General features: G+C 52.0%; 1 protein-coding gene across 2 annotated transcripts in view; it reads right to left on the bottom strand.

The window, feature by feature from the left end:
- COL26A1 (collagen type XXVI alpha 1 chain) overlaps window positions 1-15,817 on the bottom strand; it is a 139,931-nt gene that overhangs the window by 88,270 nt on the left and 35,844 nt on the right. For both annotated transcript variants that reach the window (XM_045543036.1, XM_045543037.1), the window contains exon 2: window positions 11,615-11,737. In XM_045543036.1, the coding sequence (XP_045398992.1) occupies window positions 11,615-11,737 (123 nt within the window). The remainder of the gene's footprint in view (window positions 1-11,614; window positions 11,738-15,817) is intronic.

The following is a 15,817-nucleotide window of genomic DNA, read 5'->3' as shown; positions in this document are numbered from 1 at the left end:
ATCCGGTGGCCACTCCTCCGCCCTCATCCTAGGTGGCCTCTCAAGAAGCATTTGGGACAGTTGCATTCTCCCTCCCGAAAGTTACCCCCAGGATGCCAGGTCCTCAGGCCGCTCCCCCTCCTAAGCCCCAGTTGTGAGACTGGGGTGCCCAGGACTCTTTTGGGACCAGAGCCCCTTCTCCACCTATTCATCCTCAAGGTCACCACCTGTCCCACGACTTTATGTACTGTCTACACACTGATGGCTCTCAACCATACCAGGTGCCCTCCATCCTCATATGCCCATGTGGTTGCGTTTTAACACCTGTGATATTGGGATTCACATTACAGGTGACGGAGAGCTAGAGTTTAATGAGCAGCATTCTTAGCAATAATAAAATCATGCACTTCTTACTGCCCATGGCACCTTAGGATCAATGAAATACAATCTGGCCCCAGCCCTGGCTTCTTCCTGGTGCTCCAGACTTTTCTACTCAACTTCTGCCTTGGCACCCCTCCCCTACAGATGCCCCATGGGCATCTCACACTTAACTTGGCCAGAGCTGAGCTGTTGGTTTCCACCTCTGGGCCTGACCTCCTCCCGCTGTCCCCGTCTCACCCCACCAACTCTCAAACCAAAAACGTAGGGTCATCCCTGATTGCTCCCTGCCATCAAGTGATCGGACCCTCCCGCCATCTCAGCTTCCAGAATGCCTCCCGAATCCACCCACTCCTCACCTCTCAGCTGTCACCCTAGCATGAGCCACCGTCGTCTCGGGCCTGCATCCGTTCTCACTGCAGCCAGTGATCTTTTCAAAACCTAAACCAGATCATCTCAGGAATCGTGGGAAAAGAAGGGAATATAAACCTAAACCAAGGAGAAGGAAGGACATAGTAAAGAGAAGAGAAGAAATCAGAAAAACTGAAAAAAGAAACACAATAGAGACAAAAATTTAAAAATCGATGAAAGTCAAAGCTGGTTCCTTCAAAAGATCAGTAAATGACAAGGCCTCAGCAAGACTGACACAGGAAGGCGGGGAAGACACAGACGATCAGTCTCAGAAATGAGCTAGTGGGTATCACTCTACACACCAATTCAACAGCTACAGCCCTATAGCTATTAAGGAGACTGAATTTGAAGTTTAAACCCTCCCAAAATGGAAATATCCAGACTCAGATGGTTTCACTGGAGAATCCTACCAAACATTTAAAGAAGAATTAACACCAATTATACGTAATCTCTTCTAGAACATAGAAGAGGAGGGAACACTTCTAACTCATGTTATGAGACCAATGTTACCCTCTTTCCAAAGCCAGGCAGAGACAGCACAAAACAAGAAAACTATAGAACAATATCTATCATGAATATACGCACAAAAATCCTTAACAAAATATTAGCAAATAGAATTTAGCAATTTATATAAAAAGTTATACATTATCACCAAGTGGATTTATTCCAAGATGCAACACTGGTTCAACAGTTGAAAGTCACGCAACGCAACCACCATATTAACAGGCTCAAGAAGGAAAGTCACATGATCACGTCAATCGATGCAAAAAAAGGCATTTGACAAAATTCAACACCCACAACAACAAAAAAAAAACTCTTAGAAAAACAGTAAGACGGAACTTCCTTGACTTTATAAAGAGCATCTACAAAAACCTTACACTTAATATTATATCCACTCTCCCCATCCCTGTTCAACATATTAATAGTTCTTGAAGTTCTTATCCTCCCCCACATTCCCACGTGGCACGTAGCAGGCCCTTAGTCAATGTTTGCTGGCGGGGTTGAACACGCGTGTGGGAAAGAGGTGTGTGTGGGGTCCTGGGTGGGCACAGGCCAGTCCCCTAGTGAGTTCTCAATAGGCCTCAACATGCCCACGTTCTGCTGGACTCACGTTTCACAACCACGCACTCCCTTCCCCAGCTGCGCACTATTGTCATGAAACGTCATCAGGACACGGTGAGACAACGTGCTGACCTCACAGCCCTCTGCAAAGAGAGGCTCCACCAAGGACTGTGGCCACGCTGATCCCCAAATCTAGTTGATGCCGCAAACCAGCTCCCGGAGCCTCTCGCGAGCGCTGTTTGTTCATTTGGTATTTACCCCTCTTCCCGGAGAGTCCCAGCTGACACTTAGCACAAGCCAGACACCATCCTAGACGAGCCTCCAACTGGGCGTTGAACCCTCCCAGTACCTCATGAGGCAGGTCCTGCAGTCACTTCCCAAATGAGGCAGGTGAGACACCAATCCCCACGCCTCCCCCGCTAGCACCAGCTCCGTCCCACACACTGTGCGTGGACCCAGCCCCCACGTCCCACCCCTGCAAAGAGCCACCTCTCGCCCCACCATGGGGCACAGGATGTGCCCACCATAGGCACAGCCCCCGCTTATGGGGGCAGATTCCAGGGACAGGCCAGTGCAGGCCTGGAAGCCACTCAGGGCTGTTTAGCCAGGTACCCAGAGAATGATCTAGAAGAGGGTCCAGGCTCCAGATGACCTCATGGACTCCCAGCCCCGCAGGGATGGGCATGGCTGGAGAGGGCCAGAGTGGCCTCTCTGAAGGGCAAGATTCCTCCGTCTGGTGGAAGGTGTCCCAGGCTGCTCCCACATAGCCAGGAGCGAGTCCTGCAGCCGCTGCCTTGGCAGGAGGGGTGGGCACTGCACCGTCCCAGACGAGGTTCTGTATAAGCCAAGGGAGCGGCCAGCCAAGCCCTGACCCCTTAGCTGAGTACAGTGGGCCTCTCCTGCCCCATGCACCCCACTATTCCTATTACCCAGCCCCACACAGGGGTCCAGAACCCTTAGCCCCTCCACCTACGGTCACCCCATGCCTGGGCTCAGTCTTCCCCCTTCCCCTGCAAGACCCAGCCTTAGCTCAGATGTCACCTCCTCCCTGGAGCCTTCCCCAACCCCCCGTCAGAACCAGGTGACCCTCCCCAGCAGGGCTCACCCTAGGCCCCAGCCACTCTTAGGAGACCATTCTTGACTTAGCCCCAGAGAGCCCTCCCCTCGAGGACAGATAGACAGCCATGTGCCCTCATTTAGCCAGCACCTGGCATGCAACCAGCCTCTGGAGACATGAATGAACGAATAAATGAATGGTGAGTGTGTAAACAAACAAACAAGACACTCCATGCACCCTGGGAGGGAATATCATGGGGTAGGGGGTGTTCCTGTCACCGCAAAATGACATCACCTATTTCCAGGCAAGGCTAAGCTCCTCTCTAGGAGGAAGAGGTGCGGCAAGGCCATCCCTTCGGAGTGGCAGGAATGTGGCACGGCGTGTCTGCCCCAGGAAAAGGTCCCAATATGCCCACAACTGCAAGGAGGGGAATGCCAGAGAGGGCCCATGGACAGCCACGTCCAGGTGACTGGGCCAGCCCACCACAGCCATTAATAATCTGGGACTCCACGCCAGGACCTGGGGCTCAGCCACGTCAAACCGGGATGAACCAGCCAGGACCCCCTTAAAGGGACATTGCCATGGACCTCACCCCAAACAGCCACCCCTGTCCCAGAACGGGGCTTGTTAGGGGAGTCTGAGACGACCGTCCTGCCCACCCCAACTTTGCTTCCACAGCCGTTTACTCTTCATCCCTGCAACTCTTCCCGCTCTGGCTCTGTCTGGGCTCGGCTACCCTCGTGTCCTCCCTGTCTGGCACTGTCACTGCCGCAAGAAGAAATTGGGATGGAGCTACCCTCCCCCATTGGCCCTGTTTTCAAACACAGAGTCTGAAGCTAGAAATGCCTTTCAGGGTTCTACAAGCTTCCTTGTCACGTCTACTGGTTTCTGGCTGCACTGCCCACCGTCCTACACATGGGTACATGGCGTGGGTGAGGCCCGGGCCAGGAGCCCTCAGTTAAATATGAACACCGCTGGCAAGGATGCCCACTAAACGAGGCGCTTTCTTGTGGGGTGGGAGAACCCCAGGCAGCGAGGGGGCTAAGAGGCTGGGGCAGTTGGGACAGGAGGCAGAAAGGAGGTGGGAGGTGGGCGAAGGTCATTTACCAAGGTCATGATTCTCTTTTCCAGGAAAGCCCCTGCTATGAGACAGGCGCTGTCTCCATTTTAGAGACAAGGCTCAGAGAAAGTAAGTAACTTGCTCAAAGTCACACAGCTGGCCCCAGACTCTGGACTTTTTGACCCCCAAATCCACCTTACCGTACTACCTCTGTGAAAATCACCAGAATCCAAACGGAGTCACTTGTGTCAAGCCCTGACTAATGGAGCTGGGGAAGGCCACGAAGCTAGGGTTCTCGAGCACGTAGACCTGATAACAAGAACGATCACAAAAGACTGCGGAAACCACAGCTTTGTGGGAAGGCCACCGCAACCTCACACAGAAATAATATATATACTTCTGTCGTCCCAGCAGCTGCCCGTCCAACCTTGGACTGATGACACCACCCTTGTTATTGATCTGTGAGCCGAGGATAATTGATTCAAAACAATTATATAAGTTTATAATCCTCATTTTTCTTTTAAAAACCCTTGTCTTTCTGTACCTCCCTGAATAGGCATGTAGTTTACTCTGGCACTTGTATTCCCACTGCAATGCCCGCTCCTGAATAAATGTCATTTTCTTTTAGAGAGCCTCTCCGTCTGTTATTTATTGACACGGAAAACAGGCTGGGAAACAACCTGGGAGACAGCTTTTCTCTCTCCTGTGCTGTGAGGCAGGGCCTGTCTCAGGCCACTGAGACTCACCCATTTCCCCGGGAGTCACAATGGCCTGTGTCATCACAACAGACGACATCACCAAAACAGGCTTCAGTAACAGGAGCCTTGTTAATCTCACAGTGTATCCGGGAGAGAAGGTTCTAGGACATGCCCGGGCCCCAGAGACTGCAGCGAGGCTAAGACAGGAAGAAATGGGTGGCAGGAGGAGGACCTGGAAGGGGCCGTTTACAATTAGGTCCCGCCACGAGGATCACGCGCCACCCTGCTTTCCCTGCAGAAGTTTTAGGTAAACACGAATGAATGCGTCCAAAATGCTGCAAAGGATGAAGGGAGCCAGAATCGGGCCCCATACGGCTTCAGAGAACGGGGAAGGGCGACAGGAAACACAGAAACCCACACATTTCTATGTACGTGCCGTGGTTGAAATGCGGCAAGGCAGCGGGATCACAGGCGACAGAATACTGCACGAGGCGGCGACGAGGGCTCTGCTGGGGCCACCCTGACCTCAGAGTGAGGAACTGGAGCTCAGAGCAGGCCCAGGCCCGAACCCCCTGCCGGGAGCTGCCTGATTCTCTCCACAGCTGATCCGTGCCCAGGCCTCGGCTGGCATGCCGGGGCACTGGTTACACGATCGACACGTCATCCTCCAACAACCTCGTGAGGCAGCATTCTATCATTCCCCGATTTAGAGGTGGGGAAACTGAGGCTTGGAGGACAAATCTTGGCCAAAGGAGACATCACGGGAAGTCTGCTGGGGGTTCTGGAGAAGTCTGTCCTCTCTGAGAGGAAAGAAACTGTGTGCCACCACCTTTCTTTCTTTTGGGGGGCACTGTCGTGTGAGCTGTGATGCCTGGAGCTGCTGCTGCCTTTCTGTGACTGTGAAGAACGTCATGGCAGACACACGGGGGCTGGCGGGGAGTTAAGTCAAAGGAGCCCAGGGTTTTGAGCATGTCACGGCTCAGTTCCAGAACCTTCTTTCCTGGGTACATTGTGAGATTAACAGGCTCCTGTTATTGAAGCCTCTTGTGGTGATGTCATCTATTATGATGACACAGGCCATTATGACTCCTGGGGAAATGGGTGCATGAGACAGGCCCTGCCTCAAAGTGCTCCCAGGAACCTTCTGAGCTCCTCCCTCCCCGGGCTCTGCTCAGGGAGAACTGCCCAGCACACACACTCTTGCAGTGGGGCCTGCAGACTCTTAAGAAAACTGTACAGTCATGCTCAAAAAATTACACGAAGAAGCACTAGGACAGAACCATACGATCCTGAGCTTTTTCTCCCCTCAGTAAGTGCCCCACTTGCAGAACGCCCCTCCTCTGTTAAGCCCCGAGCCCCTGCCCTGTCTCTGTCCCCACCCACTGGCACCTCGCTCCCAGGCAGCACAGATGGCAGCTGGGACCATGCACTGGTGAGTCAGGGTCTGGTCTGACCTCTCATGCCACATGCTCCCCAGGCCCTCCCAGCCTGGGGCCTGTATACAGGAGGAGCCAACAAATGATTCTTTGGAGGAGGAGGAGTGTTGGGCCTTGGAACCTCAGGGGCATCCCACTGGAGCCCATTTGACGCACCAGAATAAGAACAGCCGACCCCATCCGCAGCACTGAGCTAACCCTGTGGCCTTGAGTGAGTCACTTTGCCTCTCTGTGCCTCACTCCTCTCATCACAAGTTTGTGCGTGAGTTTACAAGACACGAGCTTCACATCACAATGATCTGTGGTCACAGTTCATCATCAACGTGTTCTGAAATCTCTGATCTCATCTCATCCTCCCAACATTTAACCATAAATTTGGGAACATTGCTTGAAACCCTGCAAGCCAGGCCCTGGGGACAGAACAGCAAACGACACAGTCCCTGGGGAGGGCAGACGACCAAGAAGCTGACCAGGGAATAGACTATGGATTGGGGGACTGAATCAGGTGAGACCCAGGTGGTCCCACCTCTGGGGAGAAAGTGGTCCGGGCTACAGAACAGCAAACATGGAGGCCTCAGGGAGGAACAGAACTGACCACACTGCAGGCCAGAGACGCCCGTGTGGTCAGAGCTCGGGGAGAGAGGCAGCAGGCGGAAGAAAGGAGACAGAGCCAGGAAGAGGAACAGAGTCTCTGTCACTGGAGGCCTCAGTGGGTCACAGAGAGCCATGTGGACTTTAAGTGAGATGGAAGCTACTAGAAGGTTTGGAGCATGAAAGAGACATGATCTGATTTAGGATTTTAAAAGATCTCTCTGGCTTCTGTGGGGATAAGGAACCGGAGGGGAGAAGGAGGGAACAGGGAGAGCAGTGAGGTGGCTGCTACGAATGAGATACAGGCAGAGCCAGCAAAACTGCACTTGAGACAAGAATGCACGTGGACCCCCAGGTCTGCCAGAGAGCAGGTGACAACGCTGTAAACTGCCATCCTCCTCCCTGCCCGGCCAGCAGCCCCAAGCCACCGATGGAAGGGGCTGCACCCCAATTCTAGCTCAGTTGTGAATTACTAGTGAGAAAGAAAAGTGTATGAACCCCTCCTTCCCTAATAAGTAGTAATAACAGTAGCAATGATAATAAGATCAGCAATATGGAATTCCTCTAAGAGAGTGGAAGTTAAGTTTTCATTAACAAGGCTCCTGCTAGCTATGTTTTGCAGGCACAGGGCAGGTTCATGATAAGTGCGTGTCTGTTGACTGAGTGTTCTATTCTCAGCTCTGAACCCCAAAGGGCAAGTGAAAAGAACTCCTCTCCCCCCCAAGGCCAGGAGATGCCCACACTGAAGACCCCAGTGCTGCTGACACATGGTTCAGATAATTACTTAAGTCCTAAAGCAGAAGGCAGCTGTGAAAATGAGTGGTCATGTGAAAATTCTGCAGTCCAGGTCAGCGATGATTCAGTAGTTAGCATGTCCAGTGTTTCTTAAAAGCTGTGTTATTATATTTCTAAACCTAAAAAATTTCAACTTGTAATTCTGACATCAAGAGCATCACTCACCATTTCCTTCCTTCCAAGGTTTTTCAGAAAAGGCAATCATGACAGTTCATTTGCTAAACCCAAATACCTTACAATGGTGTGTGTGCACACGTGTGTGTGCATGCATGTTTGAGTGTGTCTGTGCATGCACTTTCTTGTTGCCATCGTGGTAGCTGGCTGTGGGGTACATTCAACACATTAATAATAGGATTGCAGCTAAAGTCCAATACTGCTAAAATCTATAGAGGAAAAAAAATAGTTAGAAATACACAACTCTTCGTGTTTAGGCTTCAACTCCAAAGACAATATAAATTTGCTAAAGTCAAAGTCTAGGTCTTGAAAGGAGCTGGTTCCAAGTTGGCTCTGTCATGAACTGCGAATGGAAGTGTAGGCTGGCTTCTCAGTGGCCTGGTCCTGGGGCCAGCCAGCTGGCTTCCCTGCTTAAAGAGTGGGACAGCCACTTTTCCAACAGAGCTCTGAGCCAAAGTTCACACTGTCAGGGTCATGGACAGAGCAGACTCCTAAGACTTTTCCTCTCAGAAGCTGCTCCCAGGATCAAAGGGCTATGACCTGACAACTTGAAGCTCCCTGCTGATGGGAAAGACGGAGGGGCTTAGAATTCAGCCCCTGGGGACATGGGAAAGGGAGTCCCTGTGCCTTCTGCTGAAAAGGAATGGGCAGTTGGCATCCATTTCTTCATTAGGGATCCACTGGCCATCTCTCTAGCACAGCACTTAAAAGCAGCCCTTTCTGTTAAAATTTAAAATGGACAACACATCCATTTTCCTAGCCATTCCCCTTGCAGAATGAGCTATATAAAAACACTTGAATACCATAGGGACCCTAAGGTGTGAAAGAATGATGAAAATAGAAAATCACCATTTGGCAAATGCCATAGTAATAATTGTTGCAAGCAAGATGAGAGTATGATTAAAACATGATGTTTGTGTAGACTCAAAATACAAGATACGTATACATGACAAAGGGAAAAATAATGACACAACAGCTGAGAAACCTGGCAGACACCACCTTAACCAAGTGATCAACGTTAGTGTCACCAGTCATGAGAGGTAGCAATTCGATGTACCTCTTAATACAATGCTCTGAAAAGGGCTCAGGGTCATTTTTGCAGTATCTTTGCTAAAAATGCATCATCTCAATCGAATCACGAGGAAACATCAGACAACCCCGAATTGAGGAACATCTGCAACATCACTGGCCAGTACTTTCCAAAGTGTTAAGGTCACGGAGCAAGTATTCCAGATTGGAGGTGACATGACAACTTAAATGCAAAAGGGGGCTGTGGACCAGAAAAAAGGATATTAATGACACAGTTGGCAAAATGTGAGTAAAGTCTATCTATAGTATTGTACCATTGTCAATTTCCTAACTTGGATAATTGTACTGTGGTTCTACAAAATGTTAACCTTAGGGGAAGCTGGGTGGGAGTTACAGATGTAGAAACTGTGTTTCCTATTTCTGCCACTTTTTTGTAAATCTAAAATTATTCCAAAATAAAAAGTAAAGAAAAAAAAATCCCACTCATACAAATGTTAAAATGCATACATAATGATGCTTACTGAAGCATAGCCTGTAATAGCAAAATCTAGGAAACCACTCTAATATATCTGTCAACCGAGGACATGGGAAATGAATGATGACCCGTTCCCACAGTGGAATACTATGCAGCTATTAAAAATGAAGTGGCTCCATGGAAACTGCTTGCAAAATATTTTTCTCGCAAGTTGTAAAACAAAATAATATCATCCCATCTCTGTTTAAGAAAAAATATAGGCCAGGCGCAGTGGCTCACGCCTGTAATCCTAGCACTCTGGGAGGCCGAGGCGGGTGGATTGCTCGAGGTCAGGAGTTTGAGACCAGCCTGAGCAAGAGCGAGACCCCGTCTCTACTAAAAATAGAAAGAAATTATCTGGCCAACTAAAAATATATATAGAAAAAGTTAGCCGGGCATGGTGGCGCATGCCTGTAGTCCCAGCTACTGGGGAGGCTGAGGCACTAGGATCGCTTAAGCCCAGGAGTTTGAGGTTGCTGTGAGCTAGGCTGACGGCACGGCACTCACTCTAGCCCCAGCAACAGAGCGAGACTCTGTCTCAAAAATTAAAAAAAAAAAAAAATATATATATATATAGATAGATAGATAGATAGATATGTATAAGTGGAGAAAAATGTCTGGAATAAGGTTAATTTCAAGAATATTGAATGGGGAAAGAGTCTGGAATGGAAATAGTAGCAGGGGTATTGGGAGAGGAGAGAATGCTCATTTTGTACCTTATTGGGGTCTGTAATGTCTGGATTTTTTTTTACAGTGAGTAGATGTCACTTTCTTCATAACAACAACAACAATAAAAAGGTAGAATGGAAATCTAGAAAACAAAAAAAGCTCTCCCTCCCCTTGACTGGCTCAGTAGCCAGTGGCCCAGGACAGGGCCACAGGGCCACATTTTTGGTCCTGCACGTTCATGCTGCAGGCAGGGTCTAGGCGTGGGCTGGTGCTGAGCCCTGCAGGGGGTGGTGCCGTGCGGTGGCCCTGGTTCATGGACTCTATCGTTGGGAATGAAAACACACCCAAGTTATGACGAGCCTGTGATGGTTACTTTTACGTGTCAACTTGGGTAGGCCACAGGACTCGGGTATTTGGTCAAACATGAATGCGTGTTGCTGTGAAGGTATTTTTTTTTAATTAACATTTAAATCAGTATTCATCAAGTAAAGCAGATTACCCTCCATAACATGGGTGGGCCTCACCCAGTCAGTTGAAGGCCTTAACAAAAAGACCAAGCCTTCCACCTCCCGCTGCAGCGCCGCCTCTCCCGGGTCTCTGGCCCGCCAGTCCACCCTGCAGGCTTTGGCGCTGTCAGCCCCGCACACCTACAGGAGCCAGTTCCTCGCAATCTCTCCCCCTGTCTCCCCATCCATCTGTGCGTCCTGCTGGTTCTGTTTCTCTGGAGAACCGGGCCGATACGGACTCCCTGCAAAAACGTCCTATTGGTGGGGGCATGAAGCACTGTCAGTGAAAAGAAGGGGAAATTGAGGGGCTTGAGGAGAGCGGCCCCGGGCAGAGACGGGGAAGGGTCCTTGAGGCAGAAGCCCAGGGCTGGACAGGTTGTGGGGAGAGGGGTTGGGGGAAGCTGGTCCCTGGAGCTGGAGCAGGGCCTGGAGGGGGCGAGGATGGGGGAAGAAGGTGAGGTGGAGCCTTGGAGGCCCCACACGCCGGGCCTGGCAGCGAGATGGCTCCCTGCTGATGCTGAGGAGTCGCTGAGGACTTGTGGTCTCCATCAGGTTGGTGAGGGGGCGGGGCTGGTGAGAGGGGCGGAGCTACTGGGAGGAAGGGGTGTGGCTACTGGGAGGAAGGGGTGGGGCAGGTGGGTAAGGGGTGGGGCTAGTTGGAGGGGCGGGGCTGGTAAGAGGGGCAGGACTGGTGAGAGGGGCGGGGCTACTGGGAGGAAGGGGCGGGGCTGGTGGGGTAAGGGGTGGAGCTAGTCGGAGGGGCGGGGCTGGTGAGGGGGCGGGGCTACTGGGAGGAAGGGGCGGGGCTACTGTGAGAAGGGGCGGGGTTTGTGGTGAGGGTGGGGCTAGTTTGGAAGGGCGGGGCTGGTGGGGGTGAGGGGGCAGAGCGGAAGGCTGGCTGGATTTCCAAGAGCATCATAGCCCACCTTCCAATCTGAAGCCCCAGGACTGGCTGGTTCCCTCTTCAGCCCCACCTGGCGCTTCCCTGACCCTTCAGTCTCCCTGCCCCACTCGTCTGTGGTGGTCTCCTGCCTGTCAAACACCCACTGAGTTGTGAGGTTGTCACTGTGGTGAGCACACCCCTTACATGTTTTTGCACACACACGTATCCCCCAGCCCCTGTACACAGAAGGTGCTCCATAAATGCATGCTCAGGTCCTGAGCACAGCCCAGCCTCCCCGAGACCTGCACTAGGGCTGGATCCACCCAAGGGAACGCAAAGGAAGGGCAGAGCGGGCCAGCCGCTGGCCTTTACCTCACGAGGTTGGCACAAGGCCCCGGCCACCGGCAGCTCTGGTACACGCGCTGGACCACCGTCTCCGAGCCATTCTGCACCTGGCAGGACACCGTCCGTGTCACCGTGTGATGGCACCAGTGCCTGTGGGAAGAGTAACAGTCACGTCAGCCCTGCCTTTTCCTAGCACCAACTGGGGGTCAGAAGGTCATGCTGGATGAGGAGAGGCCCCCACAGACCTGGGGGGCTTATTTTCTCAGTGAGGGGCCCACTGAGACCCTCTGTCCCGGTCTGAGGAGAAGGGAGAGGCCCCATACCCCTTGGCCACCAAGTCCTGGCATCGAACACTCCCTGTGGAATCAGTGGAAAAGACTCAGCCCCGCCCTGGAAACCCCACTCTGGTGGGGAAGACACTGCCCACAGGAACATGGGGCGACAGGTCCAACCACGTGGTTAGCACAGGCAGCTATGGGAACAGAGCAGGGCACCCAGTCCAGCGGGTCCTGGGAAAGGCCAACAGCTGACTACTGCAAGATAAGTTAGCCAACCAGATGTGGGGGGACCAGGAGAGGGGTCAGCCCAGCAGAGGAGGGAGCTATGTGACAGGGACCCAGAGGGGAGAGAGACCGTGGGAACCTGCCTGCAAGCAAAAGTGGCCAGAAGGCTGGGGAAGGGGAGGAGCCAGGAGAAAGGAAGAGGCAAGTTACCTGCCAGGCTACCTGTGAAGTCAGTGGGGAGCCATGGAAGGTTCTGAGGGGAAACACCCGGCTGCAGAGTGCAGGAGGTGAGGAGGCCCGAGCCTGGGCAGTGGGGATTGGGTAGAGGTGGCTGACGACAAGCACATGCTCCACCCTCCTCCTCCCATCCCCATAGCCTGGAAATTTAAAATCTAAAAATAAGCCCCTAGCAACATTGGAAAGCGAGAAGCAATGGGCCAGAAATTTGGAGGAGTCCCCAAGAGACAGAAAGTAGATGGGCCTAAATTGAAGGAGGACCCCATAGCCGAAAACACCCAGGAAAGAGGGAGGACAGGGGGAGTCACTGGGGAGCAGCAAATGTGGTTAACGGGGAAGGGAGGGACCCAGAGGTGACTGTCAAAGTGCTTGGCTAGGGGACCACAGTAGAAGGAGCCAGACAGGTAGGACCCAGGTCCCTACCCCTGCTGGTATCAAGATCAGTCATTACATTCACCTGCCCTGAGGCAGGCGTGGTCAAAGGGGGTGCCTCCAAAGCTGGTGACCACCAGGAGAAACAGGGACACTCTCAAAGTCAGAAAACTGAATTTTTTTTTTTTTTTTTTGAGACAGAGTGTCACTTTGTTGCCCGGGCTAGAGTGAGTGCCGTGGCATCAGCCTAGCTCACAGCAACCTCAGACTCCTGGGCTTAAGCGATCCTACTGCCTCAGCCTCCCTAGTAGCTGGGACTACAGGCATGAGCCACCATGCCCGGCTAATTTTTTTGTATATATATTTTTTAGTTGGCCAGATAATTTCTTTCTATTTTTAGTAGAGACGGGGTCTCACTCTTGCTCAGGCTGGTCTCGAACTCCTGACCTCGAGCGATCCACCCGCCTCGGCCTCCCAGAGCTAGGATTACAGGCGTGAGCCACCTCGCCCGGCCTAGAAAACTGAATTCTTGCACCCTCCTTCCCCATTCTCCACCCATACCACCAGCCCACCAGGAGACGAATTCTCAGTAAGCAGAGTCAAGTTAATGGAAAACCCCAAATACCAAGACTTTCACATTATTTAAGAAAAAAGGCCAACACTAGGAAAGAAAGTCACCAACTCAACAGGAAATAAACCACACCTCAAGAAAAAATAATTAATAAAGCTAACAGATGGAGGCAATTTTTAAAAGCATAATTAATATCCTCAAAGAGATGGGAATATATCAATCATTTAAAAATCATGATTTGAAAAAATTCAGTATCTTAGAAATGAAATGTGTGACTGTGAAAAGCAGAATGGAAACAGTTAAAGAGCAAACTGATGAGCTGGAAATCTGGGCTGTGACCTTTCCCAGGAGGCCTTGCAAAGAAACAGAGAGACAGAAAATGTGAGCAGGCAGGTGAGGTACCTAGAGGACAGATCAAGTGCCAACATCTGTCTAGTAGTAGCTCTGGAAGAGGTGATCAGAGAGAACAAAGAGAAGCATATACTTTAAGAAATAATAAAGAAAATTGCCAAGAGCCAAAGAAAGACGTGAGTTCTTAATTTGAAAGCACCCACTGAGTGCTATCGTGGCGAACTTTCAGAACAATCAAGATGAAAAGAAAATACTAAACATTGTAGAAAGAAAAGAAAAATAGATTGCCTACAAAAGATGTCCCCTCTCTGAGCCTGTCATGTATATTTTTTTTAATAAATCTATCTCCCAAGGTTATGGTGAGCACTAAATGAGCACATACCCCTCGGTGGTGTGTAAATCATGCAGTGCTACCTAACTGAAGGTGTCATCCTTGTTTATCTGGCTACTTAAACCCCACGATGTAAACAACAGCTTAAGGACTGTCCTTCCTATTTTGCAGATGGGAAAAGAACATCTGAGAGGTTAAACCTCTCGTTGCCCATAGCTACAGCTCAACCAGAGGCTGAGCTAGGAAGGGAACCCAGCCTTCCTGCCCTGGAAACCAACAGGGTCCAACGCACCCAATACAAACGTGAACTCCACCTCTGCCAGGTACCAGGGGAAACTGATCCTGAAATTGTGGAAGACTTCAGCAGCCTGGGCCCTTCCTTCGACCAGGGAGAATCAGCCCTATCTCAGGCACTCGGTGTGTTTCCAAAAAGGGAGAGAAGTGTGATTCTCTTTGAGAAGAGCTACTGTTGGGTCCGAGGACAAATGCTCCGACCACCCCCAGATCTGCCCCGGGGGCTTCTGGAACAGACAGTCCAGCTGTCCTGGAATCACACTGGGTCAGGGATTTCTACAGGGAAATGAGCTGTGAATTGGAAAACATTTTCGAATGCCTCAAATCACCATCTCCAGAACATTTGGTCTTTTAATGGGCTGTAAATGGCTTCCCAAAATCAAAACCCAGCCAAAAACAATGCAGGCAGGCAGAAAGGCCCTGCACCGTTCCAGATGAGATTCCAAAGCATGTTCACCCTCAGGTGCCGGTGGTTCTGGGGACCCACGTGGCCTCCCTCCTGGGATCCCTGTGTCCTGAGCTTTTTGTCTATGTCTTGTTTGGTGGGTGACCCTCCACGGAGGGTTCCGGATGGTCAGCTCACACCCAGCCAAGGTGACGGGGTGGGACTGCTCCCTCCGGGTCTCTTTCCTTGTGAGAAGAGGCCCACTTCACTAAGATGGGAGAGCGACCCAGTTGGCCCTTGCCACGGGCTCGAGGCTGTTCCCACTGCAGTTTCGCCACTCGGAGCGTCTGGGCTCTGTGGCTTGGCGGAGCAGTGAAATCCTCAATTTAGGGTTCTTAGGGAAAACAAGTGCTAAGTGATTTCAGGAGATCATGCTATGATTGAACAGAGGAACCATCCAGACACACCCCGGGGCTCCAGACTCCGCCTTCCCCCTCCCTCCTTTCCCACAGCCAATGAGGCACCACGCCTGGCGACCCCACCTCCGGACACCCCTCCCTCGTGGTCCTGACTCGGGCATGTCCACGTCCATCTTCCGCCTGGACAGCCTCGGCCCCTCCCAGTCCCCCAGCCTGCAGTCTCCTCTGCTTCCACCAGAGGGCGCCCTCTGGAGCGCAGCTCTGGCCTTGACACCCCACCCCCCCTTCTCCCCCACCCGCCTAGGCTTTTCGGAGCCCACCATCTCCCACAGGGAAACAACAAGCTCCCACCCATTGCTGGACATCAGCCCCAGCCGCTCCATCTCACCACTCACACTGTCTTGGCCACGGGCCGGCCATGCCACCTTCCTTCGTGTGGCCAACTCTGACCCATCCTACCAGACTCCGCTCAGCTTCCTTCCCCTCCTGGAAAGGGCCTCAGTGCCACGGGGCCCCCTGCATGCCTCTGTCTTAACTGCGCACCCACCCGGGGAAGCCTCCCGGCTCCTGGGCACAGCAGGCGCAGGGCAGCCCCCAGAAGGCCAGTTGCTCTGACCCCAGGCTCCGCGTCCCAGAAAGAGCCCTCCCGTCCACAGTCCCGCACTCAGCCGCAACTGTTCAGGGTCGTGCTCCGTGCCAGGCTCTGAGCTCCAGCACGTTCAAGACTGGGGGCGTCCAGTTTCAGGCCCAGCGCCTCCCCCACCTGC

The sequence above is a fragment of the Lemur catta genome, chromosome 2 (assembly GCF_020740605.2).
Source record: "Lemur catta isolate mLemCat1 chromosome 2, mLemCat1.pri, whole genome shotgun sequence".
Lineage (NCBI taxonomy): Eukaryota > Metazoa > Chordata > Mammalia > Primates > Lemuridae > Lemur > Lemur catta.
The sequence above is the reverse complement of the archived record's forward strand: the minus strand, read 5'-3'. Positions and strand labels throughout refer to the sequence as shown.